The 27671-nt window shown below is 44.8% G+C and overlaps 1 protein-coding gene across 2 annotated transcripts; it reads right to left on the reverse strand.

Moving 5' to 3' along the window:
- Window positions 1–223: 223 nt before the first annotated feature.
- On the reverse strand, window positions 224–27671 carry PUSL1 (pseudouridylate synthase-like 1). Of its 2 annotated transcripts, none has more exons than XM_014941460.1 (8): window positions 27543–27671; window positions 26307–26364; window positions 19049–19233; window positions 11849–11998; window positions 9166–9339; window positions 4935–4989; window positions 1371–1533; window positions 224–372 (listed from the first exon to the last, which is right to left on the reverse strand). In XM_014941460.1, exons 1-8 carry the CDS (start codon window positions 27599–27601, stop codon window positions 341–343), a joined length of 876 nt encoding a protein of 291 aa, XP_014796946.1. In that variant the 5' UTR covers window positions 27602–27671; the 3' UTR covers window positions 224–340. The 2 variants fall into 2 exon arrangements, with proteins under 2 accessions (XP_014796946.1, XP_014796945.1); XM_014941459.1 differs by having other exon boundaries at window positions 19049–19236.

Below are 27671 nucleotides of genomic sequence, written 5' to 3' on the forward strand. Positions count from 1 at the left end.
GAAATGCTACCTTCTCCCCCCAGGTTCTAAGCCTGTATCCCTCCCACACACACCACAGAAGGGAAAAAACCCTTCCTCCTCCTGTTTGAGACACACACACAAGAATCTGAGAAAAAAAAAAGGAAAAACAAAAAAAAGTTATCTGAAAGCAGCCTGGAGTCGCTCTTCGTTTCCCCTTGGCAGTCTCAGAGGGGAAGAACAAACAATAGGAAGATGCCTACAGTCCCAGTCAATGATTTTTATTGAGACAAGACAGTGTGTTGTGTAAGGAGCGCTGGGCAAACCTCCATCCCGACTCCACAGGGGTCCTGTCAGACAGGGCTGCTTTCTCACAGAGCTGTTATTCTCCTGGGGCATCTGGAGTGTCCAAGTCTGAGAGGGGAAAAAAAAGAAAACATTGATTTAGGGAAAAAGATGGCACTGAAAGCACCTGAAAGCACTTAAAATATGCTCTTCATTTCCCACCCTGGGCCCAACCCAGGACACAGAAGCCACCTTCTCCAGGCCAGGCCAAGAGCTCAGAACTCCATTCGAGCTCCTTCCACTGCTCTTCGTTGCTTCCCTTTCCCTTCCATGTTCCTTAATCTCCAGCGTGAGCACCACCACTCCTGGAAAAACATGCCTGAAGCCCACTCGAGGAGGTCTGTGGGCTGGCTGAGACAAGGCAGCTTGGAAAAGATCTGCTGGGGGGTGGGAAATCCTTTGTATCCACATCTCACAGGCACCAGATTCATCAGGGAGGGATTAATCCTTGCAGCTTTAAATACCTTCTATCCCTAGCAGGGATGTCAAACTTCCACAACATCCATAGAGCATCTTCTGCAAATTTGCTCCCAGCCCTCCATTTATACTATTTTAAACTAAAAACCTCAGATAATTTGACAGCATCTGATCTAAACTAAGAGAGCCACCACACAAGCAAAAGGATGATCTGGGCTCTGTCCTCCAGTCTGTACAATCCTCTCATAAATACCAAGGGAGAAGTGAGTGAACAGAAACCCACCTGCAGGTGCCCAGATACCACAGAAGAGTTGGTTTTTATACATTGTCTAGGGACAGAACAGGAATTTATGACAATTTGAAGTATCATTTATGTGAGATCTCAATGTTAGAGTCAACACAACCTCTCTTTTACTACCCTGCAAGCAAGAGGAAGAAATCTAGCTGGAAAAAAATACACATTTTTTCCATAACAACTGCTGCAAACACCTCTCCAAGTCCTGGGCACTGACTGTGACGTGGGTGTCAACGAACAAAGCTGTAAGCCATAGGTCAGGCAGCACAGAAGGGAAGGCTGTGGGTGTTACTGCTCCCTTTGGTATTAGGTCTGACTCCTACAAAACAAATGCCATTTCCCTACACTCACCTACCTGCTTTGTTATATTCCACTGATTTTAGGAAGAGTCCAGATGGTGGAGCCATGGCATTTGGTGGAAAAGCCCGCGAGTCTTTTATCTCCAGTAGCTCCTTTATGTGACGAGGTGTTAACTTTCCCTGGCCAACTGCAACCAGGGCCCCAACCATTCTTCGGACCTGGAAAAACAGAGAAGACAGCTTAGGAGCTGCCCTTGTAAAACTTAAAGGGATTAGGAAGTTTTGTCCAGAGTCCTACACTCATGCTGTGTCCCAGCCCACAGTTACTACTGATGGCAAGTCAAACTAGAAGCCTCATCAGAGTTCAGTGCCTGTGACTCAGAAAAGAACGATACTTCCATGATTTCTTTACCTAAGCCTGCTCCTGAATATGGATACCTCGTTATTATTAAACCCACAGTTCCCAGAGAGCCTAATTTCTGGTGTTCCTCTCCTGTTCCTAGCACTACTGGTTGTTCCCAGTGCCATGCACTTTGCTCCAGCTGGGCGTTCAGAAAGAAGCCAGCATTTCCCCATATAAAGAACTTTCTCACCCTTGCTTTAAGTGCCACTGAAGTGACCCAAATCACAGCCCTGACTCGTACTGCAGGGTTCAAGCCAGTCCTGGCTGCTCCTTGTACTCCTCTGGTATCACACACCTCCAGGGATTTCCAGTGCCCACTTTATTTCTGCAGAAAGATCATACTCCCTTCGTCCCCGAGCACACCCCAGCAACCCCAGTCACCCCCACAGTCTGTGGAGGAAAGGTGTTCTTTCCCTTTTTATCAGGGACTGCGTAGGCTGTTTAGGTTCTGTATTGACTGGGGTGATGTGACAACATGAAGCAGCTAAGCTTGTCTGCAACATGCAATGGCACAGCATCTTCTAGTCACCAAAGCTGGTGGTGGGGAAGGACAAAGAACTAGCAAAATTACCCCGTTTCCTTTAAGTCTTCCCTCCCTACAACTAAAGGCATTCATAAGAATGAGATGAGGAGCTGTAACACAACCATCTCCAGCCACACAACTGGAGCAAGGCTTGTTCTCATCATGCATGGTAAGAAAGCAGAGCAGAGGGTGGTTTCTGTATCAGAAAGAGCAGCAGCACCCACACATCCGTCTGTGGCAGGAAGCTTGCAGCCTTGCTGGGAGAGCTGAGCTCACAGGTTCTTTACATATAAGCAACACCATTTCCAGGTGGGGCCTAGCTTCTCTCTCAGAAAGCCAAAAAAAGAGGAAAGAAAAAACCCTAACCAGGACAGCCCGCCAGACAACAGCCCCCCAGTGCTGCAAATTGGGATTTCAAACACCTCTGCGTGTCACAGCTTCCATTCTCTCCCTCCACACAAATTTCACACCACTGTGCTCACCTCCTGTGTGAGCACCCCTCACACTTCAGCATCCTCTCAGCCAAAAAACACCCTTTCCTCCTATATCCCTAGAAGATATGCTGCTCCAGGAGGGCCAAGACTTGCATCTGCCAATGCCACCTGCGCACCGAATGCTCGTTCCCCATGAGCAGCTATCACATCCCTGGGTGGTGCCTACATTTCATGAGCTGAAGGCACCCTTCTGAAGGCAGAGCACTGACCACTCGTCTTCCTGGTACTTCTGATGTCAAGGCAGCCTTGTGAAGCTGCTGTTGAGGAATAACTGGCAAGTAAGAGCTCCTCAGCTTATGCCAAAATTGCTCACTCTCAGCAAGGCACTCCTAGAGAGACTTTTATCCAGAGACTAATATACAGGCAGTTACATACTCCCCATGGGCATCAAGAAACATCTGGGAATAGTTCAGGGAAACATCGGTTTCCCTGGGGAAACCAAGGACGAAAACAGAGAAGGGAACAACTGTCCCCCAGTCTCAAATTTTATAGGCAACTGCAGTACCAGCCCATGGGGGGGAAACTGGTCAAGCAGACACCGTCCTCTCTGATTCACCTTCTCAGAAACACATCCCTGCTTGCGCAGGCACGATCAGTCACTTGGCCTAAATAAACATTCATTCTATTAATGACCTTTCAAAGCACAGCAAGCTCTTCAAAAACTTAAATGTGATGCTGTAATGAAGCGTCGGTCTAAGCTTTTGATCCATTAACATTTGCAGAAGAATAAACCAAAGCCCTCTAAGCAACCTGATGGTGTTTATCACTGCTAACGAAGAAGGTCCAACAAGCCAAGATGTATTTATCCAAAGGCAAGCACTGCGTCTCTGTGTGTGCTCTGATCTTAAACTGCTCTGCAGAGTGCCAAGAGCCTGCCTTTAAGCAGATGGCACAGAGAAGCACAGATCCTTGACATCTGTAATTTTATTTATCCCTCACTAGAGGTCATTGTACGCTGCGACTTCAGCTTTGATGTCTCCACACTTGGAGTTCCTTCCCTAAATGCAGACTAATGGTACCCCTGTGAAATAGCCACGTGCTTGGTGTCTCCCCAAGGTGTCCAAGCTATTCAGCAAAAATACATACATACAGTTTCTGGGGCTGTTTAACCCTTGCCTCTAATAAAAACAGTGCAATTCTCTAATAAAAAGAGCTTGAGTTCATCGTGCCCAGCCTGTTCCTGCTCCTCTCCAGGCTGCCAGCTCGCTGTACGGGGGGTCAGAGAGGGCATTAGGCTGAGCAGATTATTATGGGTAACTCTTCTCTCTGCTTAATGTCACTAAACAGCATTTCCTTTCTAATGCACTAAATGGGTTACCAGTATTTTCTCCCTGTCACCAGAGCATCTGAGGAGGCAAATCCCTGCTGTATATCAAGCCCTCCTCAAGCACGTTGTTGTTCTTCCCTTGCTCGTATCCAGACACCCACTGTCAGAGAGCTCACAGAGCACTGCTTGGCGCAGGATAAAAAACAAATTTGGTTTGTCAAAACAGAATAAAAAATAGCTGCTTGCTGTTCCCACAAAACACCCCCTCTCTCCTCTGAAAAACAAGCCCTCTCTTGCCTATTCCCTGTCTCCAGAGTGTGACCACGGCCAGGATAGGCAGAATGAGAACAGCCAACTCCTTCCTAACGAGGTGATCCATTAAGCTGTGGGGAGAGCTGTCTCCCCTGAGGATAGCAGCAAAAACCCCACTGGAGTTATTTCAAAGAAAACCCAGGGGAGACCAGAGAGCACAGCAGAGGGAAAGATCCTGCAGTTCTGCCTGCGCAGCTGAATCAGGCCTTCCCACCTCTCCTTTGTGCAGCACTGAGAATTACTTCATGCTCCAAAGCCAGAAAATAAAATTCCAGGCAGTCTTTGCTGGGCCCAGTGCCATTCAGCAGAGCAAGAACATATGTCTGTTGGGTTTTACCACTCAGACTGCAAGGACAAAGATTGTGGAAAACAAAACTTTACATCCTCCCACACGATTCCGTGACTTTGGACATTCATTTTAGAGACAAATTTAAGAGATTCTGGTTCTACTGGCTAAAACAGAGACTACAGAACCTCAGCTCTCCGATCCCAGGTCCCTGTGTGTGTCACAGCAGCTCTGTGACAGAGATGGCACCACACAGGGATGCAACACTTCTAACCCCATCAATAATTATAGAGACAGCAACACTTTGGTGTGGCAAATACAGCACCCAACAGTACCTGTCGGTAAAGAAACGATCTGCTCCTGAACTTCAGCTCCCAAAACTCCAGTCCCCTAAAGAAAGGAAGAAAAAAAAGCATTTTAAAATCACATTTCCATCACATATTCTTTATAAGAACTCTAATGAGGCTGACTATTCCAAGACTTCACTGACACTTGCATCCTCTCCTAAATCTTTACAGGTTGCTTTCTAAATATTTTTGTGGTTTTGTGGATGTTCTGGTACCAGCTCTTACACTAAAACCCAAAGCCAACCCGCCCTCAGGAGCGGTCCTGCAGGGAAGAACCTATATTCATGTTTCCATTCTACAAATAAGAAAAACCTGATACACACATTAGATATATATAAAAAAAGAAACAGACACATCAGATATCATCTGATCAACATCAGCTATGTCAACAGAGCACAAAAAGGAGCAGGTTTTCACTTCAGCACCTGCATCCCCAAGCTTCTACGCTACCAAGCAATCCTAGAAGCCATGTTGATAAAAGTAACAATAAAAAAACCCTAAACAAACTCACTCATAGCTTATAAGTGCTTCTTATATCTCACAGCCTTCCTACAGCAAAAAGAGACAAAACTTACCTTGTATAATCCAGAAAAGCAAGTATTTCCATGCAAACCCTCTCCTCTCCTCCCTTGCAATGAGCCCAGTGACTGGGTATCTAAGGGCTATGGAGACTAGAATCAGGTGTGAGCAAAGCACAGCTGCAATGTGTTTGTCCAGAGGGTCCAGACAAGGGGCTGGGTTTGTTGGAAACACCTGGGTATGGAGAAAGGGGCTGCCTGTTCCCTGGGAGAGGGGATGGCTCTTGTGAGCCACAGAAGAAAGATGAAGCAGGGACAACATGACTCCCAGGCCCAGGAAAGATTAAGATTGGATATTTGGAAAAATTTCTTCGCTGAAAGGGTTGTCAAACATTGGAACAGGCTGCCCAGGCAAGTGCTGGAATCACCTTCCCTGGAGGTATTTAAAATGTGGTGGCAGATGTGGTGCTGAGGGATAGGGGTTAGTGGTGGCTTTGGCAGTTAGGCTGATGGTTGGACTCGATGATCTTAAAGGCCCCTTCCAACCTCAAAGATTGTATGATTCTCTGACCAGGGCAGGGCCAGCAGGAAGAGAAACTGTGACACAGTCACTGCAGGGAGCAGCCACAAGCTGTTTTCTCACCGGATTTACAAATTACTGCTTTTAGCCCTCCCTGTTGTGTATGTTGGCATATGCAAAGGCAGCTCCTGCCCCCAGATTCCTCTTTATGTCAGGAAATGACAAGGTTTCTATCACTCACGTACGGTGTGCTCTCCCTCCAGCTCGATGTGATGGCAGACATGTGCACTGCTGACACATGCACAAATACCCAGCACATCGAGGTCATCACTCAGCTCAGACCTTTAGCAAAGACCAAGAGACAGTTTTTTTTCAAGGAGGGACAAATCCCCCTCTCACCAGATTGCATGCACCTTCTTTAGCCAGGATTCTCCTGCCTCGGTTGTCTTGACAAGATACATTAGGCTACTAAAGATGGGTCAAGATAAAGAGAAAAAATATCTTGTTCTCTTTCAAAGTCTACAAGATATTTTTCTTTAAGAGGGAAGCTGTTTTTCTTGTCAATCTCACAATTTTGCTTACCAGCAAAAAACCCAGCTGTCTTTTTCCACTTGGCAGCAGAAGCCAGCACCTTGCAATGAATAAAACATATTCAGGTAGGAAAGAGGTGACAGAGCAATCACTCCCCAGGAATAAGAGATGGGGCTAAGCCTCTGAACACATCCTGAGCGTTCAAAAGCTTTTTGTAAGGATGGGGCACTAACTCCACTTCCACTGTTGCTGAGCAACTGAGTTTGATGGAAGGAGTCATTTTAACAGTCAGCCTTTTAAGCAGACAAGTGGTCAATTCAGAAGATTGGTTCAAGTTCAGAATGGAAGGAAAGAACGAGAAAGAAAAGCTGCATTATTGGACTAAGAGACCATGGTTTATCATTCTACAGATTCCTCCCTCTGAAACAGAAAATAAACCTCCTTAGATCAGGCTAAGGAAAAAAAAAAAAAAAATCTATTTAGCTTTTACTGCTATCCCAGCCTTTTCATTGCAGGAACAGTTCATTCTTCTACTGCAGTGAAGAAATACACGTGCACTTCAGGAATATTTGCTGTCTTATTTGCTGAATGGGCAAACACGGGCTCCACGACTGCAACTGTTCTCATGGGGAGAGTTTGAGAGTTTGACAGATTAAAACTAGGACACTGTAATTAAAAAAACCCAAACAAACAAACAACAAAAAAAACCCCAACAGCCTGTCACAAAGACCCAAAACCCACAACCTTTTTTCCTGATCAGAAAACTCACGGTTGTGGTTATTACTAACAAAGTATTCTAAGAGAGTTAAATGCTAGTTTAATGCATTGAAAATAGGCTTCTCAAAGCTATCCCCTTCAGCCTAAACATTCATTAAATCAATTTATATTGACATATTATCAAAATGACTCACTATAAAACACAAGTTTGGCTGCATGTGTCACCAAAAGCAAAAATATTCCATCAGCAACTAGCTTGATGCTTTTGATCCAGTTTTTTAGGTTTGCTCTCTCTCTCTCGTGAGCTGTTTTTGGCCTCATGTGGGATGGGTTTATATAGCAAGTTCTGCAAAGAACTGCAAATTCCAATTTTTACATGAAAACTGAAGACATAAAAAAGAGCTGATCTGTGTAAATCTCAGAGATCAGCCAACTGACAATAGCAGGTCTGGATTTGGAAGGAAACCTGGTCCATATGCGCTCACAAGTGATCTCAACAAGATCACTTGTTAATGGTTACTTTCAGGTTATCTCAGGACTCTGTCACTTATAATGCAACTTGTCATAAAGGACAAGGTAATCCTGTGGATGAAGCATTTCATTATTACTTGTGTCCCGAACCATAACCACGCTTGGCAGAGGGAGACCAAGCTCTCCATTCAGCAACAGCAACCCAATGGCAAACAGCAGGAATGCAGCCACCTGACAGCACCCATTTTCCTCTCCAGCCTTCCTTTTCCCATGGGAATGGTGTTTCTCAGCTGCAAGAAGTGGGAAGTAAGCACTTACACCTGGCACTAATTGCCTACCTCTTTCTGCATGTACAGCAGAGTGGCAGTGGCAGTGCCATACCCAACTGGGTGGCTCTTTATGATGTGGCTGTGTGTTGACAGGCACCGCCACCGAGCAGGAAAAGCAGGAATCGGAGAAGATGGGAGGAACTGGGAGGAACTGAAAGGCCAGGGTTACTCAGATCTCTACAGATCTCTCTCTGGTTTTGCAGCTCCCTTTTGGTTTTCCTCATCCATTACTGCTGGCAAAATACGCCATTCCAGGATGCAGTGAAAGAAACAGTGGGTTATTTGCAAACTCAGCGAGGCTCCGAAGCTTGGAGCATGGCACTGACTGTTACAGACAGCTCAGCAGGTATTTGGTGGGGAAAACTACAAAGAGAAGGGTTTTCTCCTCATCAGAAAGCAGGAAAATGCAGTTTGGAGACAAACAGCCAGGTTTGCTTTCAAGCTGAAACACAGCTTCCATGTATCTGTGAAAAGCCAGCATGAAAGCTAAAGTTCAGATGATAAATACCCATAATCTTTCTGGGAAAAAATCTTCACTTTCTACTAGAGAGAGAATATATCAAGCCACTTAATTTCAATACTTGCAAGACCTGGTCCTGAAAGAACAACCGTTTGCATATGTAACAACTGAGGAATATTGGGCTTTCCTTCATCAACATCCCCTGGGAAGATAGTAGGAGTTAGTGGTGTGAACTGAGGGGATCTGCATAGCTGCAGCAGGGACCCAGGTGTCAGGTGGGGTTTCTTCCTTCTCTTTGCAGCCTTTTAGCAAAGCTAGGACAGCAGCAGAAGGGGGAGAACTCCCATCCCCTGACAGAGCCAGTCTTTAGCAACCAAAATGAGTGTAAATGCTGGAAACACCTCATAGGAATTGCCCTGTGCTAGATTCCATACAACAGTTTATAACATCCTGCCTTTTAATGTACAAACAACTGGACCAGTTTCCTGCTCATCTTTCTCCCCGAGGACTTTGGGGAGGAGAGGGAAAGAAACGTCCTTTCCAAGCTGCCACCAGGCAGAACCCTGCTGACACAGGAGGTCAGTTCTCAAAGCAGTGCTGGAAAACAGCATTTCAGAGAAAGCAAGGACTAGCTGAGCAGAGCAGCTCCTCTGCTGAGCATCTGGGATCTCACCTGTGTTCATAGTGGTGGGACAGGAACCCAGAAGAGGGCTGGATGTCTGCCTGGAGGATGGTTCTGACTGGAGACTGAAAAGGCGTTTCGGAGTTCAGTGATCGAAAGGTGCTGAAGTCATGTGTCCCCAGCAGGAACTGTGCTGCGTCCTGCATGGCAGGCACGTTCAGGGAGCTGAAAGTAAACATGCAGAGCAAAAAGAAAGGCACATTAGGTAGGACAAAGTATGGTAGGGGGGTCAAAAACCCAACTTAATTGATGAAAGGCCGAAAACTGGCACGCAAATTTAACACTGCAGCATCATGGAAGCACTTTTTGCAAGATGGAGTTTGTCTTGTCATAGCCCAAAGCACAAGCCAAGATGCCAAGTCACCTGAGGTCTGAAGGTATTTGAAACCCCAGGCAAGATGAGGGGTTGGCAGGCACATGCTTTTACACAAACCTTTATCCTGTGGTGTTTCTTATAACAGTTCAATTCAAATAACTCCATTCCAATTGCTGCCTAGAGCATAGGGCAGGAGAAACAAAACCCTTTACAATATCTGGATCTTATAAACTGAATAAGATGTTGCCAGGTTGAGAAAATACCAAACACTATGATGGTTTTCCAAACCTTAGATTTGCAACAGCTGGAAGATGAAATTAGGAAGTACCAGAAATGGAATGAGTGAGTGAACCATCAGAGAGGAACCCAAGGTGGGGATACAGAAGGAAGGGTCAAAGGAAAAACTCATAATGTCAGGTGTCATTCAGATTTCTTCATGTGAAGTATGTAGGTCTGTTCAAAATAGTCTCAAGCAAAGAAACCGAGACAGATTTACTAATATATTTGGTTGAACACATGCTTTTATTTATTCTATTTTTATAAATTTCTCCTAAGAAAAGCTTAAGCAAATAAACATGACTTATGGCTTAAGTTTTTCAGATTGTTTCTGAAGAAAACAAACAAACAAAAAAAATCAAGCAAACAAAAAAATCAAGATGGGGGTTTCCAACATAATTAATTTTTTTCATTGTGTTCAAGACAAATGACCAGCACTTACAAAATCCTGGTCACACTGAGAAGTGCTAGTGACACCTAGCTGGCAGTTCAGATGTCTACAGAAGTTTAATGTGCATTAAGTGTGATATATATGTGTACTACACACCAGATGTGCTCAGCAGGGCACACACTGTGAGCTTCTCCACTACCAGCACTCCAAACATCCCACTTTTTTAGTAAGACACCTCCCATTCAGCATTTCTACTATGCTCACCCTACCCTTTATGTGGTATTGCCATTTGAGAAAATTAACTGCAGTGTCTGGGCTAAATTAAACACTATTTCATAAAGCCCGAGATTAAGGCGCTTTGTGCACATAACATCTAATTTTGCTATTTCGTATTTCTTTTTCCCTTCCACAGCCCACAGAAAAGAAAGTCAGCAATGTAATGTTAGCACAATGTCATCTTCATTCCCCTGCTACAGCAGCTGAGATTACATTTTTTTCCATTACCCGCAGTTGTTATTCCAATAGTGGTGATGAAATTACCATAACTGGCTACAAACCTGTTTTTCTATAGTGTGGTGGAAAACCAGTTTTCTTGAATGTATGTTTATCTCAGTACAACATAAACTAAAAGGACAATAACAAATTATCTTCTGGGTTTTGTTTGTTTTTTCCTCACCCACTGTTTATCATGTTGGTTTTTTAAATGGCATAGAATTTGTTTTTCTTCCCTTGCATACACAAGCACTGATTTGTTATGACTCAGTGGCTACTCCAAGAACACAAGTGACTACTGAGCTAGATACACTGGTTTGTCATTGTAGGGTTGCTCAGAATCACTGATTCTCAGATGCTCAGACAGGGAACGAGAGCACAGATTTACATGGAGTCAGTACCAGAAATACTACTAAGGGGAATAAAAAAAAAAGAGAACTCTTAGCCCTCGTTCTTGCCTGCCTGTAAGGTCACACCTAAAACTCTGAGATCTGCCGTGCAATGCATTTCTGCCTGTCTGCATCACATCAGAGCACTGTTCCCTCAGCCAGCTGTCCAAATGGGTTTGCTGTATGAATTAGTGAGGTCATCTGAGGAAATGCTCTTCACTTCCACGGGAAGGGGCATGCAAAGTTGTTGATGGACCCTACCCAGAGCCATTGAGCATTTCAGCAGTGCTAAGCATGTTTCACTGAATTTCACTGAATTTTTAGAATTGGAAGGGACCATAGAGATCATCCAGTCCAACTCCCCTGCTAAAGCAGGACCACCCAGAGCTTGTCAGAGCATGTTACTCAGGAGCATCCAGGCGGGGCTTGAAAATCTCCAAAGAAGGGGTCTCCACACCCTCCCTGGGCAGCCTCTTCCAGGGCTCCGTCACCCTCCACGTGAAAATGTTCTTCCTCATACTCAAGTGGAACCCTTTATGTTCCAACTTGTGCCCATTGCCCCTTGTCCTCTCACTAGCAACTACTGAAATCACCAGTACGACTGACACTACAATTAAAAAGAGCTGTAACTCTCAGGTCTCAGTGAACATCACTCAGTGCACTGATTTCAGCGGGGAAATCTTGTCCATATGAACAGAGAATCTGGTCTCACATGTGGAAATTTCCCCCTCCCTGCTTCCCCTGGAAGCCAGGCCTTTCCAGAGTGTTGATGAGGTCACTCTCCAGAGAGATTTAATGGAAGACACTTACCCTCCTGTGGGAGCCCAGCAGAGATCCTTTTCGAACACCGGGACTTGAGAATGATGAGTGCAGCCCATCAGCAGCCGATAAACGTAGGTTCTTGACAGGGCAGAGAAGCGCGCGTGGAAGCTGTTGGCCACTCGATAGACATTCAAGATGCTGTCAGGACAGAAGAGAATGAGCAAGATGGAGAGAAATGTCATGCACTAATTCAAAAGCTTTTGCCTGGTCACCACATAGATGGGAACTGAAACATACAATGGATTATTTGAGAAACTGATATTCAAGGAGAGGCTCGATGAGGCCCTGGGCAACCTGGTCTAGTTGGGGGTGTCCCTGCTGACTGTGGGGAGGTCGGACTAGATGACCCTTGGAGGTGCCTTCCGGCCTGGGAAATTCTATGATTCTATGAAATGTCATTTTCTCCTGACAGCCAACAACCAACCAGTGACCATCTGTAGGCTGCCACAGGCATCTGTCAACTAGAAGGCAGCAAAAGAGCCTTAGCATCACCCCTGCCATCAAATGCACAGCGGAGCTGATTTTGGGTCATCTATCAACACGTTTTGGGGATGCTCACACCATCACAAGAGGCTAAGACTGATCAGTCCTTCAGTTGAGAAATGGCAACTGATAGAACAGAACCATAGAATCACTTGGGTTGAAAGGGACCTTTGAAGATCATCTAGTCCAACCTCCCCTGCCATGAGCAGGGACATCTTCAAATCAATCAGGTTGCTCAGAGCCTCGTCCAACCTGGCCTGGAATGCTTCAGGGATGGGGCATCTACCACCCCTCTGGGCAACCTGGGCCAGTGTTTCACCACCCTAACTATAAAAAATTTCTTCCTTATATCTAATCTAAATTTCCCCTCCTTTAGTTGAAAGCCATTACCCTTTGTCCTGTCACAACAGGCCCTGCTAAGAAGTCTGTCCCCATGTGCAGCAAAGCAAAGCTGACTCCCTCCATCTCCAGCTGAGGAGAGCACCTTACAGACACTCTGCCCTTCTGCTTTTGCAGAACCACGATCCCAAACACATGTGGGAAGGACTACTCCAACAGCAGCTACCTCTGTGCTCCCTCTCAAAGGCAGCTATACAGCTCACTGTAGCAGATGGAGATAGATGAAACTAGGTCACTTCCCTCCTACCTTCCCCCCACAACCTCCAAGACAAATAGGACCTTGCTGCAGCAGTGAAAATAAAGGTGCATCCCACCATCACCTAGAGTGAGTCTATGTGAAAACAGCAGAATTCTGCATTCAGACCTGACAGGAACCCTTGCATTTCACAGAGAATGGCCTTTGGGAATGTCTCTGCTCATCATCCACTGACTCTGGGCAGTTAACTCAAGAAGCAGCTTTCTAGGCAGCTGAACTCCTCGGTTTTCTTCTGCAAGCAACAGGGAGAAATTGCCTTGTATCTTGTCACCTTCACTGTGGGACACAGCTTGGTAGCCAGAAGGGAGGGTATGAAGGCTGTCAGAGAGGAAAACATCCTTCTGTCTGACAATGGAGAAAACAGAGCTTCCCTGTGTTCCTGCACCTCTCCCAAAGTCTTACCATTGATTTGAACACATCAGCAGCTGTTTTTACTGGATTTGATTTTCCCTTATCCCAGAATACTGGCTACTCACCACTGTCACACAGACACAACCTCTCCACAGGTGTTACTCTAGAGGATACAAGGCAGGTTTTTTCCTGCTGTGTGTCTTTTCTGTCTTTGGAGTTTGACATAGTGAGGAGAAGGGACCCACGGCAGCCAAAAAATACGATACCATTTGGGACCAAATAATAGACAGAGCTATTTATTTATTTTAAAAAGGTTGGCACTTCAAGTATTTCTGCCAGCTCAAGTGCCTCTGGCTCGCATCCCTTGACTGCAAAGGCTCAGACCACAGAAGAAGAAATTAAAGCTGAGCCACAGGCCTCCACAACGATTCACAATAACAAGCCCAGGAGATTGCTCCACTGCTATGAATGCTCAGTAGAAATGCAGACTACATCCTCCAGGCCTGCAATGGAGCCTGAACCTAGGATGTCCAGCCTCTTCTAAATATAATAATATAATTATTACATTTATTTTCTTCTGTCTGCATGCCTCCACAAGCATTTCATCTATCTTGAGCTTCTCTTGTTAATGCTTATGTGATTTTTATTAAGTAACTAGCCTGTTACTCCTCCTGACAGAGTGATGCTTTCAGGAAAGCCTAGTTATGGTCACATGCTTCTTCAGCATAGGCATCCTCTCCTGCCTCTTCTAGCAGATGCAATTACTATTATAGGCTCTTTCCAGTTAGGAATGTCTTTCCAGCACTTACTCCAGCAGCCACATTTCAGGCCTTGTTAAGATCCCATTTTTTTGAAAGACTGCTGGTAAATAAAGACTCACGGCATTCTTTACCTTTTCAACAGAGCCTGAGTTACAGGAGGAGGTTGAAGGAAAAAAAGCCTGAAGACATCTACCTAGAAATTGCAATCTATTAGACACTACGATGTCCTCCAGAAGTACATCCTTCTCTCTCCACTGACTACAGAAACCAAATGCCAATTTGTAGGAGGTGGGACAAATCTCAGCTCTGTCTTGTCATTCCAACAGCTTTTATTGTGTGCTTACAAAGCTGAAGGCATTCTTTACCTTTTCAACAGAGCCTGAGTTACAGGAGGAGGTTGAAGGAAAAAAAGCCTGAAGACATCTACCTAGAGCATTCTTTACCTTTTCAACAGGTAATTTCAGGAGGAGGTTGAAGGAAATTTCAGGAGGAGGTTAAAGGAAAAAAAGCCTGAAGACATCTACCTAGAAATTGCAATCTATTAGACACTACGATGTCCTCCAGAAGTACATCCTTCTCTCTCCACTGACTACAGAAACCAAATGCCAATTTGTAGGAGGTGGGACAAATCTCAGCTCTGTCTTGTCATTCCAACAGCTTTTATTGTGTGCTTACAAAGCTGAAACCCAAAGGAGAAGGTGTGAGTCTACCATATTAACATCCCTACTTAAGGGACAACAAAGTCCTCCTAAAGTTACCCCATCTATGAAATACTCTCTGATCTTTGTGAACAAGACCTTTCAAACATGCTTTGCAAATCTAAAAGACAGATCAGTTGATAGAAGAGACCCATCATGCTACAAAGAAGGTTATTATTGCTGATGATACAGTCAGCCAGATTGGAATCTTGTTTCCCTTCCAAGCTCTATTGACAATAATGTGTGCTCACAAAGATTCCTCTCTCCATCACCCCCTGCTTGCAACCACATGAAAGTGCTGAGTTTTCTCTTCAGCATTAGGAGAGAATTCTTCTTGGCAAAGTCATATTTACAGAGGGAGGGGATGGCTGCTGAATACTCTTAGACTCATGCCCGTCACCGAGCTCCTTAATGGAAAGCAGCTGAACCATTTTTAAAAGGTTCAGCCCAAGGAAGGAAGGAGCGAGTAGAGCTGGCTTCACCCTGATAAACTCCAACACTCTAACTCATCAGAAGATATTGCCTCCTGATACGGACCTGTCAGATCTTAGTGTGAGAAAAAAGGCTTTTTAGTAGTATTGAAAGTATTGAACTTACTGCATTAAAACTAGACAACATAACTCACGAGTTACAAGCCTGAACTGGGGAGAGAGAGACTGACATTCAGTGTCTGTGACACATGAACAGCCTGATCATTGCAGTGGTACCTTCTGGCTGCAAACTCAACTAGTTTTGACGCCCAAACAACTGCTTTAGTCTTTTAAGGAAGGAAATCAAAACTATGACCTATTTCATGTTCCCAGTTACTACTAGAACATCCAGGAAGGGTCTGACTTCCAGTGTGCATAGATTCTGACCTAGTTTTCAGTCCGAGCAAAAATAATAATCAAAACCCCTCAAAAGTCAAATTCTATTTCAGAATCTTTTTTTTTTTAATTGACACAGCAGTCTGAAAAGAAATAATCTGCAGCTCCACCCCACAGCAGCTGCATTAGACTCTTCACACGTATGTCAAAGAAGCTGAAAACTGTCAAGAGACAGCACTTACAAGTGTTAAGCACGCAACTTTGTTAGCTCGAGAGAGATTTGCTTTCTGTTTGGCCTCTCTCTGCAGAGGAATCTATCTGCTACTTCAAGATGCCTTGGGACGAACAGGATTTGTAAGTGCAAAAATGTCAAGCTTACATTATCCTGCTAATATTCAGTCTCAGGCTTGGGATGCATGATCTGACTTGTTACTGGAGGGCTGTCCGTGGGTTGTGTAGGAAAAGCAGGAAAAATCAGTATTTGCTTTTCTTTCAGGTACCCACCGTCAAACTTCTGCTTTCAGAGAAAGACGCAACCACCTCAGCAAACTGTTAAAACACATTTTTGCAAATAAGGTATGGGGGGGGAGAGAGAAATTTCCCTTACAGATTTCTGGGGATTGACATTGCATTTCAAACAGCAGCCACACTCTAGACCAAGCTCAAGCAGCATTAACAACCATCGCACGCTGCCCTGGGGCTGAGCTCACCCACAAGACATCACAAGGGGGTCTCGTGGAGGGACAGCTAAGCTGACATGGGCAGTTGAAGACTTTTAGGATCAAATGGGAAAAAAATCAGTGTGGCCTCTTGCTGTTCCCACAGCTGTCTGAATATTGCTGTCTGAGTGTTGCCAAAAGAACTGTAAACATCCAGGGGAAAAGGTCAGTTAAAACAACGAAATAAACAGCCGCTAACAGGAACTTCTAGTAACAAGGGTCTCACACTGCCTTCCTGCCCTCTTTTCTGAGCTGAGATTCCAAGGATTTTACTTCCTCTTCCCCTTCATCCTCTGATGGTGCTTGTTCGGAGGTGAAGGAATGCAGCTGGCTCCAAGACAGTTGCTGCAGCTTCTGCTCCAGTCTCTGACTGAGCTGAAAGCCCATAAAGGATAAAAGGTCCCACTGTGTTTAAATAAATGCAAAGCATCACTCATGTACAACTCCAGAAATATTGCAGGAAGCCACTGCAAAATCCAATCCCAAGGCCATGAGAGCTACAGGCACCAAATGCTTCTTTAGCATAGACCTACAGAAGGTACGTAGGTGAGATCCTAGTCTCAGTGTACCACGTTACAGCAGGAAATATCAAGTCCCCACTCTCTCTCACACATCTCTCTGCCAGCCAGAGGCAGGCAATCGCTTTGTTGCTTCTAAAAACAGCGGCAAACACCTTGGAGAGTCTGATGCTGGTGGGCTGGTTCCCAGAGGTACTGAACGCCCACCACTGTAGTCAAAGTTGGAGAAGACTCTGCCACCTGGGATTGCTTTCCTCAGGTTCCTTCCTTTGCTTAAGGTTTGAATGCTTGCAGTGTGCTCTGAAAAAGTCAAAACAGCTGACTGAACTGCAGATCAACACCTTCTGCAGAACGTGCCACAGCTTCAACCAACTCATACTAGCTCACTCTTCACTTTATACAGCATGTGGAACATGCATGAAAGACCCCCCTGGAGAAAAAGTACCACCACCATTCACCTCTCCCTCCCTCAGACCCCAAACTATTTAAGCACCTGCACATTTAGAGCTGGAGTCCCTGTTCCCCAAGTCCTGCAGAACTAGAATCCTCCCTTGCAAAACCAAGGCCAGATGCAAATATGATGTCAGTCCTCAAATCCCAGGCCTTGCTATGTCAGCATTTGGGTCAGGCCCTGTTTCACAAAGAAGAGATTAGAAAATAAAGCAGACTGGGTGAAGCGGGAAGGGGGAGCGTACTTCATAGTAACGTTGCTATTCTTACAACAATCCCTTCACTGGGTGGGGAGGGATGTGCTTTTTTGTCCTGGGCCTTGCTCTGACATGGGGGATTTACCTCCATAATCTTCCTTCACGTTCACGGCATCAGAAAGACTGCAGGAATGTGAAACAGAGCATCCCAGGCCTCTGAGTAATTACCAACTGGCAATTACCAACTGGCATCTTGCGTCAAAGTTTTTTTGCTCACCTAAATAACTCCTATAAATTACCCATCTTCTTGCACAACGCACTGAAGTACTTTGACACACTCTTCAGTAATGTACCAAGATTCAAGTCCTATTGTGCCAAACACTGCATAGACAAAGACATCCAAAAGCTTTTGGTTTACCCAAATAAGACAAGAAAGAACAGAGGGCAGCAAAGCAGCTGCTGGCAAGTGGCACGTTGATTCTGTGACATAGCACAGATTGGGCTTCCAGTCTAAAAACCCCAGTGTTTCATTCAATTTACACTTTAGCCATAAAAATGCCCCCATGTCTGGGGAAGAACACAGAAACTGTTTGACAGCTGCACAACAGCTTGGGAAGAAAAGCAAAAAACATGAAATTCAATCCACCGTTAGAGAAATTCACAGAGTGCAGTAATTACTTATGTAATTGATGCAAATTCCTAACAGAAACTCTTGGCTTCTTCTGCCTTTGAGTGCGGCGATTTAGACCTAGGCCTCATGTGGAATAAGCTCACTCTGAAATTCTGCAAGAAGTAGTAACTCTAACAAGAAGAATGAAGTAAATAGGAAGAAATGCCTGTGCTGCTCTCTGTAGATTGCTGTATCAAGTTCCTCACGACATTCATACACAACTCTCCCTAGTCATTAACAGTTGGGTATAATAGGAAACAGACAATCTATCCTATTGAGCAAAAACATCAAGTCTTGCTACAAAAAAAAATTAAACTGGAGTTTTTGATGTAACTTCTCCAAACCATGTCAAGTGGTAGCCTTGGTCTAGCAGGGAAGAGGAGAGGCTGATCACATGGGAAGGAAGAAGTACATTATACTAATGTTAACAGCAATTTCGTTTGTTCTTCATCTTTTTGCACAGACACAGGTGAAAGGCAATACGGCAGCCAAGATTTTGCTATGTACTAATCCAATAAACAAAGAAAATGAGGGAGTTTGGGGGATAAAGCAGCACTGAAAGTTAACATGCTAATGTCCTGGCTCATGTGTGAAACTAGAATCATCCCAGTGGATTCAATACTCACATGGTAACCCCAGTCTCCCACAGTTTGTGTTGTAGTAGTACCAGCATATATGATCTCCTGACAACAACAACAGTGGACTAAGACTGATCTTTAATGTGCCAGGGGTCTGGTAGTAACAGAAATACACCTGTGCAAGGGAGTGGTTTGCCAACACATGGGGAAATATCTTGTGGGTGAAGATGGCAGATCACTGTTGCATTTCCTCCTTTTCCAACAAGGGCAAAATTAAAGATTTTGACTTGCCACCAACTCACCGGATTGGCTCAGACCTCAGGTGGTAATTAAGACTGTGGATGAGCTGTTCCTCATTAAAAGCTGGCTTTCCCGGTGCCCTCTGGATGTCAAAGTGAGCAGCGTTGCAGAGTGCATGGACACCAGTATCTGTTCTGCTGGAGATGTAGAACTTGATGGGAACGATGGGTTTTAGGTTCTCCGCTGCCTTCTGAAAGCCAACACGAGATGGATTCATGAATAGTGGTCTCACTTCAAGCTAGCTAAGAAAAAACATCCTCCTCCTTGCTAACCACATGTATCCTTAGTGTTCACACAGAAAAGTAGTTGGGAGTTTTACAGCAGGCTGCAAAGAAAGGGATGGAGAGGAGCCTGTTTGGGGGACTTCTCCTAACACCAGTGTTTTCTCCCCTTTTGTCCTGAAACCACCCCAAACAGAACATCCAAAACATCATGTGAGCTTCCTGACACACGCAAAACAAAGTAACAAAATATCCACCTTGTTATCCTTTGCTTTGTCACTGGTTAAGTAGGAAAGAGGATAGAGAGCTACACATTTAAACCCAGACACCACCTCTGCAATTTACTGCTCAGAACTGGACTTGGCTTGCTTCAGCAGCTCTTAAAAAACTGCAGAACCCCTTCAAGGGATGGAAATGGCACACAGGGATGTCTGAATGACATCAGCCAAGATGCCTGAAGGAGCTTAGGCTGCATCCTTTGCTTCCAGTGCAGGCCAGAATGGTATAAAATGCTGGGGCTTATTGCTACAGCCAGAATTTCTTTTCCATCCTCAATGGGAACAGGGCTAGAGAGGGCAACACGCTCCCATTAGCTGTTGAGAGCAGAGGAGGCGGCAGGGGACCAGCTGAGTGGTAGCACAGCACTGATGTAATGCATTTATTAGTCCCACTGAGAAATATAAATATAAACAGATCTAAGCATCGAGACACAGCTCTCATAAAACACACCAGTAGTTGAGGAGCTGACACTGAGCTATCCCAGCAGGTACAAATAACCACAGGACAAACACACGCCACCGGCAGTCACAAGATGGAATTTCCTTATATTGGCTGCTTCCACAGTTGCATTAATGCTGGACTTGATGAGGCTAATCCTCAAGTACTGTTCTCTTCAGGGGTCAGAGTTGCCTTAATATTCAGGTGATGTCTCTCTCATGCTAAGAGCTCTGCCATAGCAAGACCAAAGCAGAAAATGACAAACATTTACACCATCACAGAGTTCAAGCTTTACAGTCACAGCGTTCAAGCTTTTTGGACCAAAAGGCCCTAAAATTACACCGCAGCTGAGAGGTACTTTAAAAATTAGTTAGGAAACTGCACTGCAACAAACTGAAACTTACTATTATTAACACAAGGGGAAGGACAACAACCTCTAAGTTCTCCATGCTAATTTTGGAATGGATTTGCTGGAGAATCCACCTGTGGATTGGATCCACTAGGATTGTTGTTTCCCTTTCCCTGCTGTTCCTCTCCACACAGCTGGCTTTTATCCCCACCCCGTTTCTGCCTTTTCATTCTGCCCACTAACAAAGGGCTGAAGAAACAACTGGGTGAAATACTACAGGTTCCTGCTGGGAAAGTAAATAAAACCCTCTAAATGAGTCATTAGTATGGTGTCTTTTAATCAAGATGCGCACACAGAAGAGAGAGAGCAAAAGAGATGCTAAGGTGGTTGATTAGATGCTGTATATTTAAGAGTCTGTCTAGACTGGCCTAAGTCTAGCAAAGCCAGAGTGGGTTTTGGTAAGGGCCAAGCACTGGTAGGAATTACTGGAACACCAAGGTTTCCAATGCAATGTTAAAACCACAGCAGGTCTTACCCACAGCAAGATGTTAAAGTAGGCTGCTGCGAAATACAACTTTTTTCTTTGTGAGGACAGGCCCTTAAACAGAAAATCCAATGTAATTTGTTACAGGGAACAAGTGAAGCATAGCTTAAAGACTGAAAAACAGCGAAAAAAAGGCAGAAAACCAGAGCAATGACTAGAAATGTCCTTCTCTTTCCCATCTCCTGAGCAGTGAGCCCAGCAGTGGTCTTTATTACATTTTAAATTGGTACAAAGAGTCAATAAAGTTTAAACTGCTGAGTCACAAATACCTTCCAGACTCCTATTTGAGCAGACAGGATTTTGGGCTCTCAGAGACCTACCATTAAAATACATAGGGAGGCAAGGAAAAAATGTAACCAAGCTGCAGGGGAAAGCCTGGGAAACAGAACAAAAATGACCTTAGTTTTTTCCCCCTTCCTAATCCTTCTATTTGGAGTTCACATGTGGTTACAATTAGCAATGAAAACCTTTATTTATCACCCTTACATAGAGAGAAGCAGACAGAAATTAAATAGGTTTCTGCAGCAGACCTTGGCTTGTGCCTCAGCAATTTGTCTCAACACAGAAGCTGCATTTTTAAGAGCAAAGTTTCTGCAAATATATGTTTGGGTTTTGCAGGCTCCTCCCTTCCTCCACCCTCTTCTCCCCCTCCTTTCTCATCAGGCTAAAACCAGCCAGTGGGAACACAGTTGGGTGGGGGCAGAGGGAGAGAACATGGAAAACATCCTCCTTTCTTGTTCTGGGCTGGGAGAAGTTTGGATGCAGCACTCCTTTGGATTCAACACTGCATCCCATTTCAATCACTGCAGCTGAACAAAGCTGGATAATAAGAACACTGTTTGGATCTCTTCTCCTCTGCCAGCAGGAGTTGAGCCCTGTTGGAGAGCAGGCAGGAGAGGAAGAAAAAGAGAGGATTGCAGACTCCAAGGCAAATCTGCTTGTTTCCCCCGCTCAGGTCAGCCAATGAATCCACAGAGGTGCAGGACTGAATGACAGGTTCAACAAATGGTATTTTCACAGCTGCCTTTCTCCAGCACAATTTAATTTTCTCCCAGACACACCTCTCCGGAGAGATGACAGAAGGATGTATGTGCTGGGCATCCAAGGAGGAATGTGACCACCATCAACAACAAATCTTAGTTTGTGAAAGCTGAAAGCTTGCTTTGTGGATTCTTCCTCCAGCCTAACAGGGGTACAGTTGAAAATACACTATTAACTGATGCCTCCAGTTTAAATTTTAATATTTCATTTAAATCCCATCCTAATTAATCTCCTTAAAGAGAGAATTTCTGAACTGCTGAACTTCTTTGCAGGCAATTCAGAAACGATCACTTCACCTATGCAAATGTCTCATATCTGTATCATCCCTTTGAGCCTACACACAGCTGATAGTTTCCTCCTCTGGTTCCTATATTCTTTAATCTGTTAAAAAAAAGATGCATTATTTACATTTAGTAATTGCTTGGATAGCAACCAGTTTTTCCTGCCCTTTCAGAACAACAAGAAGCCCCTAAAACAAGCAGGCCTTTCATCTGAGGAATTCAAAAGACTTTAATCCAGATCCCTACCCTGTTGGTTATCGTCTATGGATTCCTGGCAGGGGAAACTGAGGCAGAAGTTAAGCCCTTTACCCATGGGCACACAGCTAAAAAGCAATGGAGAAGATACAGGAATAAAGGAGCTGGGTTGTGGTCAGAGTTCACAGGTCTCTGCTCCCTTCTTTAAGCCACAGAGCATGCAAATATCCTTCTCTTTAGCAGGTGTTACAAACACCGAAATCTTGGCTTGGCACCTGCGGGAGGCCTATCACTGAGCCACATCTTGTCCATTTTCATTTAGTCTTTACTTCCCCAGTCATAGTCGTTCCAGACGATCATATTTCTGGAGCAGCAATAAGCATCCCAGGGTGTCAGTTTATACTTCTAACACCCTGCATACCCGTCACGCAGGGGAAAGTATTGCTTGCATTTAGTAGGTCTGTTCTGCTAACAGGTTTCATTCACTAAGCACTTCCATATTTTAAATCATGCTGAAGTTTCCACCGTTGCGTGCCAGAATGATATGGATCCACATTCCAGATTGCTATTATTACTCGCAGCTCTGTTCTCTCCTCGTTCTGTACAAATGCTGGAGAGGCAAGATGCCCATTAACGTGTACCACCTATGGGGGGAAAGCAAAAGTTCATCCACTTCTCTCCCTGAAGTCTAAATAAAAGAATAAAATAAATAGAATAAAAGAAAAATAAGGGTCTGTTTCTCTTTCACAGCACCTGCATCACTTACTGGTATCACCACGTACAATGGTGTGAGTTGCACAGACAGGAGGATACTGCACGATTTGTAAGTTGCTGTGCTCTAATAAATAATAACATGCAAATTTCAGGTTGGAAGTCATCACAGCCTCCCCAACTCAATGGGTGCTACGCCAACTGAAACCAACTAGAAATCGAACTCATCTTTAGCAGAATAGATAAAAGCTGAAGTGAAAGCCAGGAAGAAAAAGCTGTGAAAGTGGCTTCTGCTAGAAGAAAGGGTTTCCAAAGCAATTTCCTATGCCACTGGAATGATGATCCACCCAGGGGTTGAAAATGACAGTTCTCTCCGTCCTTTTTCCTTTCTCTCTTACTTTTTTTCTTTTGAAGGGGATTTGGGAGCAGGAGGTTTTCCCAAAGCTGCCTCACATAGGACGGAGTTTGCGTATGTTCTCTTTCTCTCCTCTCCTACTCCCCCTTTTCCTTTCATGAGGAATAATATCTGGCCTTAGCACAAGGCTGCTGGCCAAAGCAGAGCTTCGTGTGGGGAAGATTAATTTTGGGCAGCGTTTACCAGCACGATGGGAAACAGCACACTCAGGAGATGGTTCAAACCAAACATGAAAGGGAACTTAATTCTGTAGATCCTCACAGGCCTCGCATATGGTGCCCGTTAGCACAAGCAACAGCTACTCACTTTAGCAAAAGGTGCTACGCAGGAGATCTTCCTTTACAGTAGGGACACTTTCAAGAATTGAGACTACAGCATGAAATGCTGCATTTTCTAAGTTTCCACAAGGAACCGGAGGGAGCCAAGTCACAGGATTCAAACTTCCCGATCCGGGGAAGCAAGGTCTGGAATTTTGGTTTGGACCCATCACTAGGAAGCTGGGCTTCCAAGCGCTTCAGGGCAAATACGCCGTCTCCAAGAAAGACGGAGAGTGTTGTCTGCAAAGCTCACCCCCCTCAAAGATATTTTAAAAAGCTCCTTCAAGTATCTACATCTGTCCCCAAACTAAAACAGGTCTCCATTTCCTCCAGGGGCTCTGTTACATAGCAGTACTGAGGACTAGAAAAGCTTAGGGTGACAAAGGGTTATAGGCTGCTGAGCCCCAGTCCAGCAATTTTCCGGTATCACACGGAGGGCTGCTCACACACCAGCCCATTACACTTTTAATGGCACAGTTGTCGAAACACAAGGTCTACACCTCGCAGGTTATTTGCTCCTCTGTAACTGCAAACAAATGTCTGAACATATTTAGAATACAGTAAGGATCTCATTACAGATTTAATTTTGCCCTTCCCTTCAGTTGTCTTCCTGGCTTTGCAAAGTTGTGAAGTTCAAGGCTGCACAGAAATGGAGGAAGATAAATTCCTACAGGCCCCAGAAGTTTTCTATTAAAGTTGCTTTAAGACATCCCATGTGGTTCTAATAGACACAGCCCTGCTCAGCAGTGCCCAGCATCAATACCACCACATGAAAGCAAAGCACATATCCCAGAACTGGCCTGCAAAGTGCTGATACTGTGAAAAGACAACACCAAATAAGTTTATCTTTTCCTTTTTTTTTTTTCTTATTCTTTTCTCCTTTAATCACCCATCCTACCCATTTGCCTATTAAAACAAAGTTACTCAGATAATGCAAAACAACTGCTGGGCTCATCCAAAGTCCGGCGCCCGGGGCTGAGACACTGGATGGTTCAGAGGATTAGATAGATGAGATAGAAAGTCCTTTGGGGCTCTTCTTTCAAGATTTGCACAATATTTATACACTTTCTCCACAATGGTCTCAGGCAAGAAGCCATACAAATACACCCTGAGAACTCTTACTCAGACCATAATTCATCACACTTTCCTTCTGCAGACCGCTTAGCAAGAGCACTCTTGCTAAGAGTGCAAGAACTCTCACCCTCACTCAGTAAACCAGGGCACAGCATGTAAATATCTTGGCCACAGTCACTGAGGGGCTGGGTGGGACAGTAAATCTGCTCCTGGACCAGCTTTTCAACAGCTCTGCTCCTGCACAACACCGGGACTGTAGCTAATGCAGAGCACAGACTATCATAAACAAGCCTGGTGGGCACACCACCTTCAAACCCCTACAGCTTCTGATCTGGGGTTAGACAGTCTGACCGAACCAAACTGAGTAACAAAAAGACATGATCTGACCTAAAGCAATCAGTATCAAACTCTTCAACAATCTCTTGCCTTCTAAATAGGCACAAGCTCCACTGCAAACTACGTGATGCTTCTAAGATGAGAGAAAAATAACACAGCTTCCTTTTGATTCCTGCCCTGCACAGGAACATGGGGTTCACCAGCACTGCTCAAATATTGCAGCTCAACAGCAGCTTGGAATTAAATTGCCATGTTACAGAAACATCCAGGTGTGCTGAGCATTTCCCCAATGCAACTAACCTACTTTCTACTCGTTAGTATAACAGTGGGTCTTTTGCACTCCTATTACACACTTACTCCAAGCCCAAACAGCACTTTGGTCCTGAAAGCCATTCTTACACTCTGAGAAATCCCAAGAAGCAGCATCAGAACAACAGTGATGACAGGATCATACCTTTTTTCACCACCATATTAGAAGAACTCCAGAAGAATGGAAACTAAGCATTTTTTTTCCCTTCAGAACAATGGATATCCTGCTGTGCTTTGTTCCGTGTCTGAAAAAGTCTATCAGAAACATCCTCTCCTGAGAGGATACAGCATCTAGTTTCTAAATCCATAAAGGACTTAGACATGTACTAGAGCAGATAAACTAAACCTGCTCTGAACTGAGGCAGTTCTAATAAAAAGTGGAGGCAAAGCCATAAGAGCTGATGAAGCTCACATGCTTAAGTACATCCAGGTGGGCCAGCAGCTGAGCAGGGACTCTCAGAATCATAGTTCTGGACTCAGATACCACAATTTCAAGTTCACTGAGTGGTTCAAATCTTTTTCAGGATTGGGATTTTAATGTCTCTCACTTCACCCTGGTCTGTTTCTCCCACCTGTACACTGCCATCATTTGTAAAGCACTTTGTGTTGAATATTATAGTGTTTAACAATATGCAAGTGTCTTATTCAGTGCCAATCTAAAAATAATATTTATCCTTGATAATATCTGTAGCTCAACCATGTGACCCAATGTGTTTCATTTTAAAGACAATATGATTTGCAAGCACCTACCTGCAAATAATTCTGGACTCCAACTGTTGCCTGAGCATTCGAAGTCTCCATAACCCCACTGCAGAGCAAAACAAATACAATAGTTACTGACCCAAGAACTTGACACAGAGTCCACCAACACATCTAGAAGTTAATAGGGGATAGTCATCAAAACGTTTGTTACTGAGTGACCTGGATGTTTTTCTAGAACTTGCAGGGATCAAACACTTTGATGAATGGAGAGGAAAACAGATGCTGTGTTTATTTGCAAGAAAGGAGGCTGGAAATAAAAATCATCCTTCAAATGTTACTCTCTGGACTAGCCCCTCAGATGGAGGGTGACATGTTGGGAAGGTAATGCAGACAAATTACACTAGAAAAGAATTTGTAGATAAAATTATTTCAGGGCTAGGAGTTGCTCGTCAGTTTCAGGTCAATTTCCTGCAGGCACCATGGAGGTCATCAAGGGGCTAGAAGACCACGAAGACAGTTTGTGAAGAGCTTCCTTCTCTACTACGGAAGTCACAGCCATTCACAAAAGCTGCTGAAGTGCAGAGAGATATGTCCTGAGGCTAAACCCAATCTACCTGCGACTACTCAGAGTAATTTAGGTCAGAACCCACAGTGACACAGCCCATGCACTGCAAAATAAGTGTGGGTTTTGGCATATGATGGTATTATTCTGTAAAAACCTCACGAAGATAAGCTCAGCTCCATGAGCTGGGGCTGCACAAGTTCTCCCACAGGTGTTTTTTTAAATGTAAACAAACACAGCTACATATGTGGAATGTTTAAGGCCTGGGGAAACCCAACCTCAGCTGCCCTCCAGGAGGACTTGGCCCACAGACCTTTCCACCTCCATCTCTTGGGCACCACAGGTTTCCCAACCACCAAGCACCAGCTGCCCAGCAAACCACCCACCGCTGCAGGAAACCCAGGCGCTCGCTTCCCACACACTCACAGCCTGAGACCACAACTTTGCCACCTTCTCTCTCCTTTGATGGTTTGCTTTTTTTCTCGTGGCCCTTTTTATGCATTTCCTGCCCAAACCATCCCCTTCCTAACCCACGCAGCAGCAGAGCCCAGCTCCCTGCCCGCTCTCACCTCCTCTGCAAGGCATTTACCCCTCACCAAAACCACCCATCCTTTCCCCAAACTTGTCCTGGTGGCTCCCCCATGGCTGCCCGCCCCCCTCAGGGCCGCAGCAGGCGCTGGTTCACTTCCACCGCGCCTGCCTGAGGCAGCTGAGGCACCTACCTATATTTAGTGCCAAAGTACTGAAAGAACACTAGGTAGCGGGTTGGGGGAGAAACCATTTTTGCTGCCTAGGGCCCTACGGCGGAGGGGAAGGGGGGCCCGGGGAGCAGGCGGGCGGCCTTCCCGCCC

Source organism: Calidris pugnax, unplaced genomic scaffold (assembly GCF_001431845.1).
Source record: "Calidris pugnax isolate Ruff unplaced genomic scaffold, ASM143184v1 scaffold82, whole genome shotgun sequence".
Classification (NCBI taxonomy): Eukaryota; Metazoa; Chordata; class Aves; order Charadriiformes; family Scolopacidae; genus Calidris; species Calidris pugnax.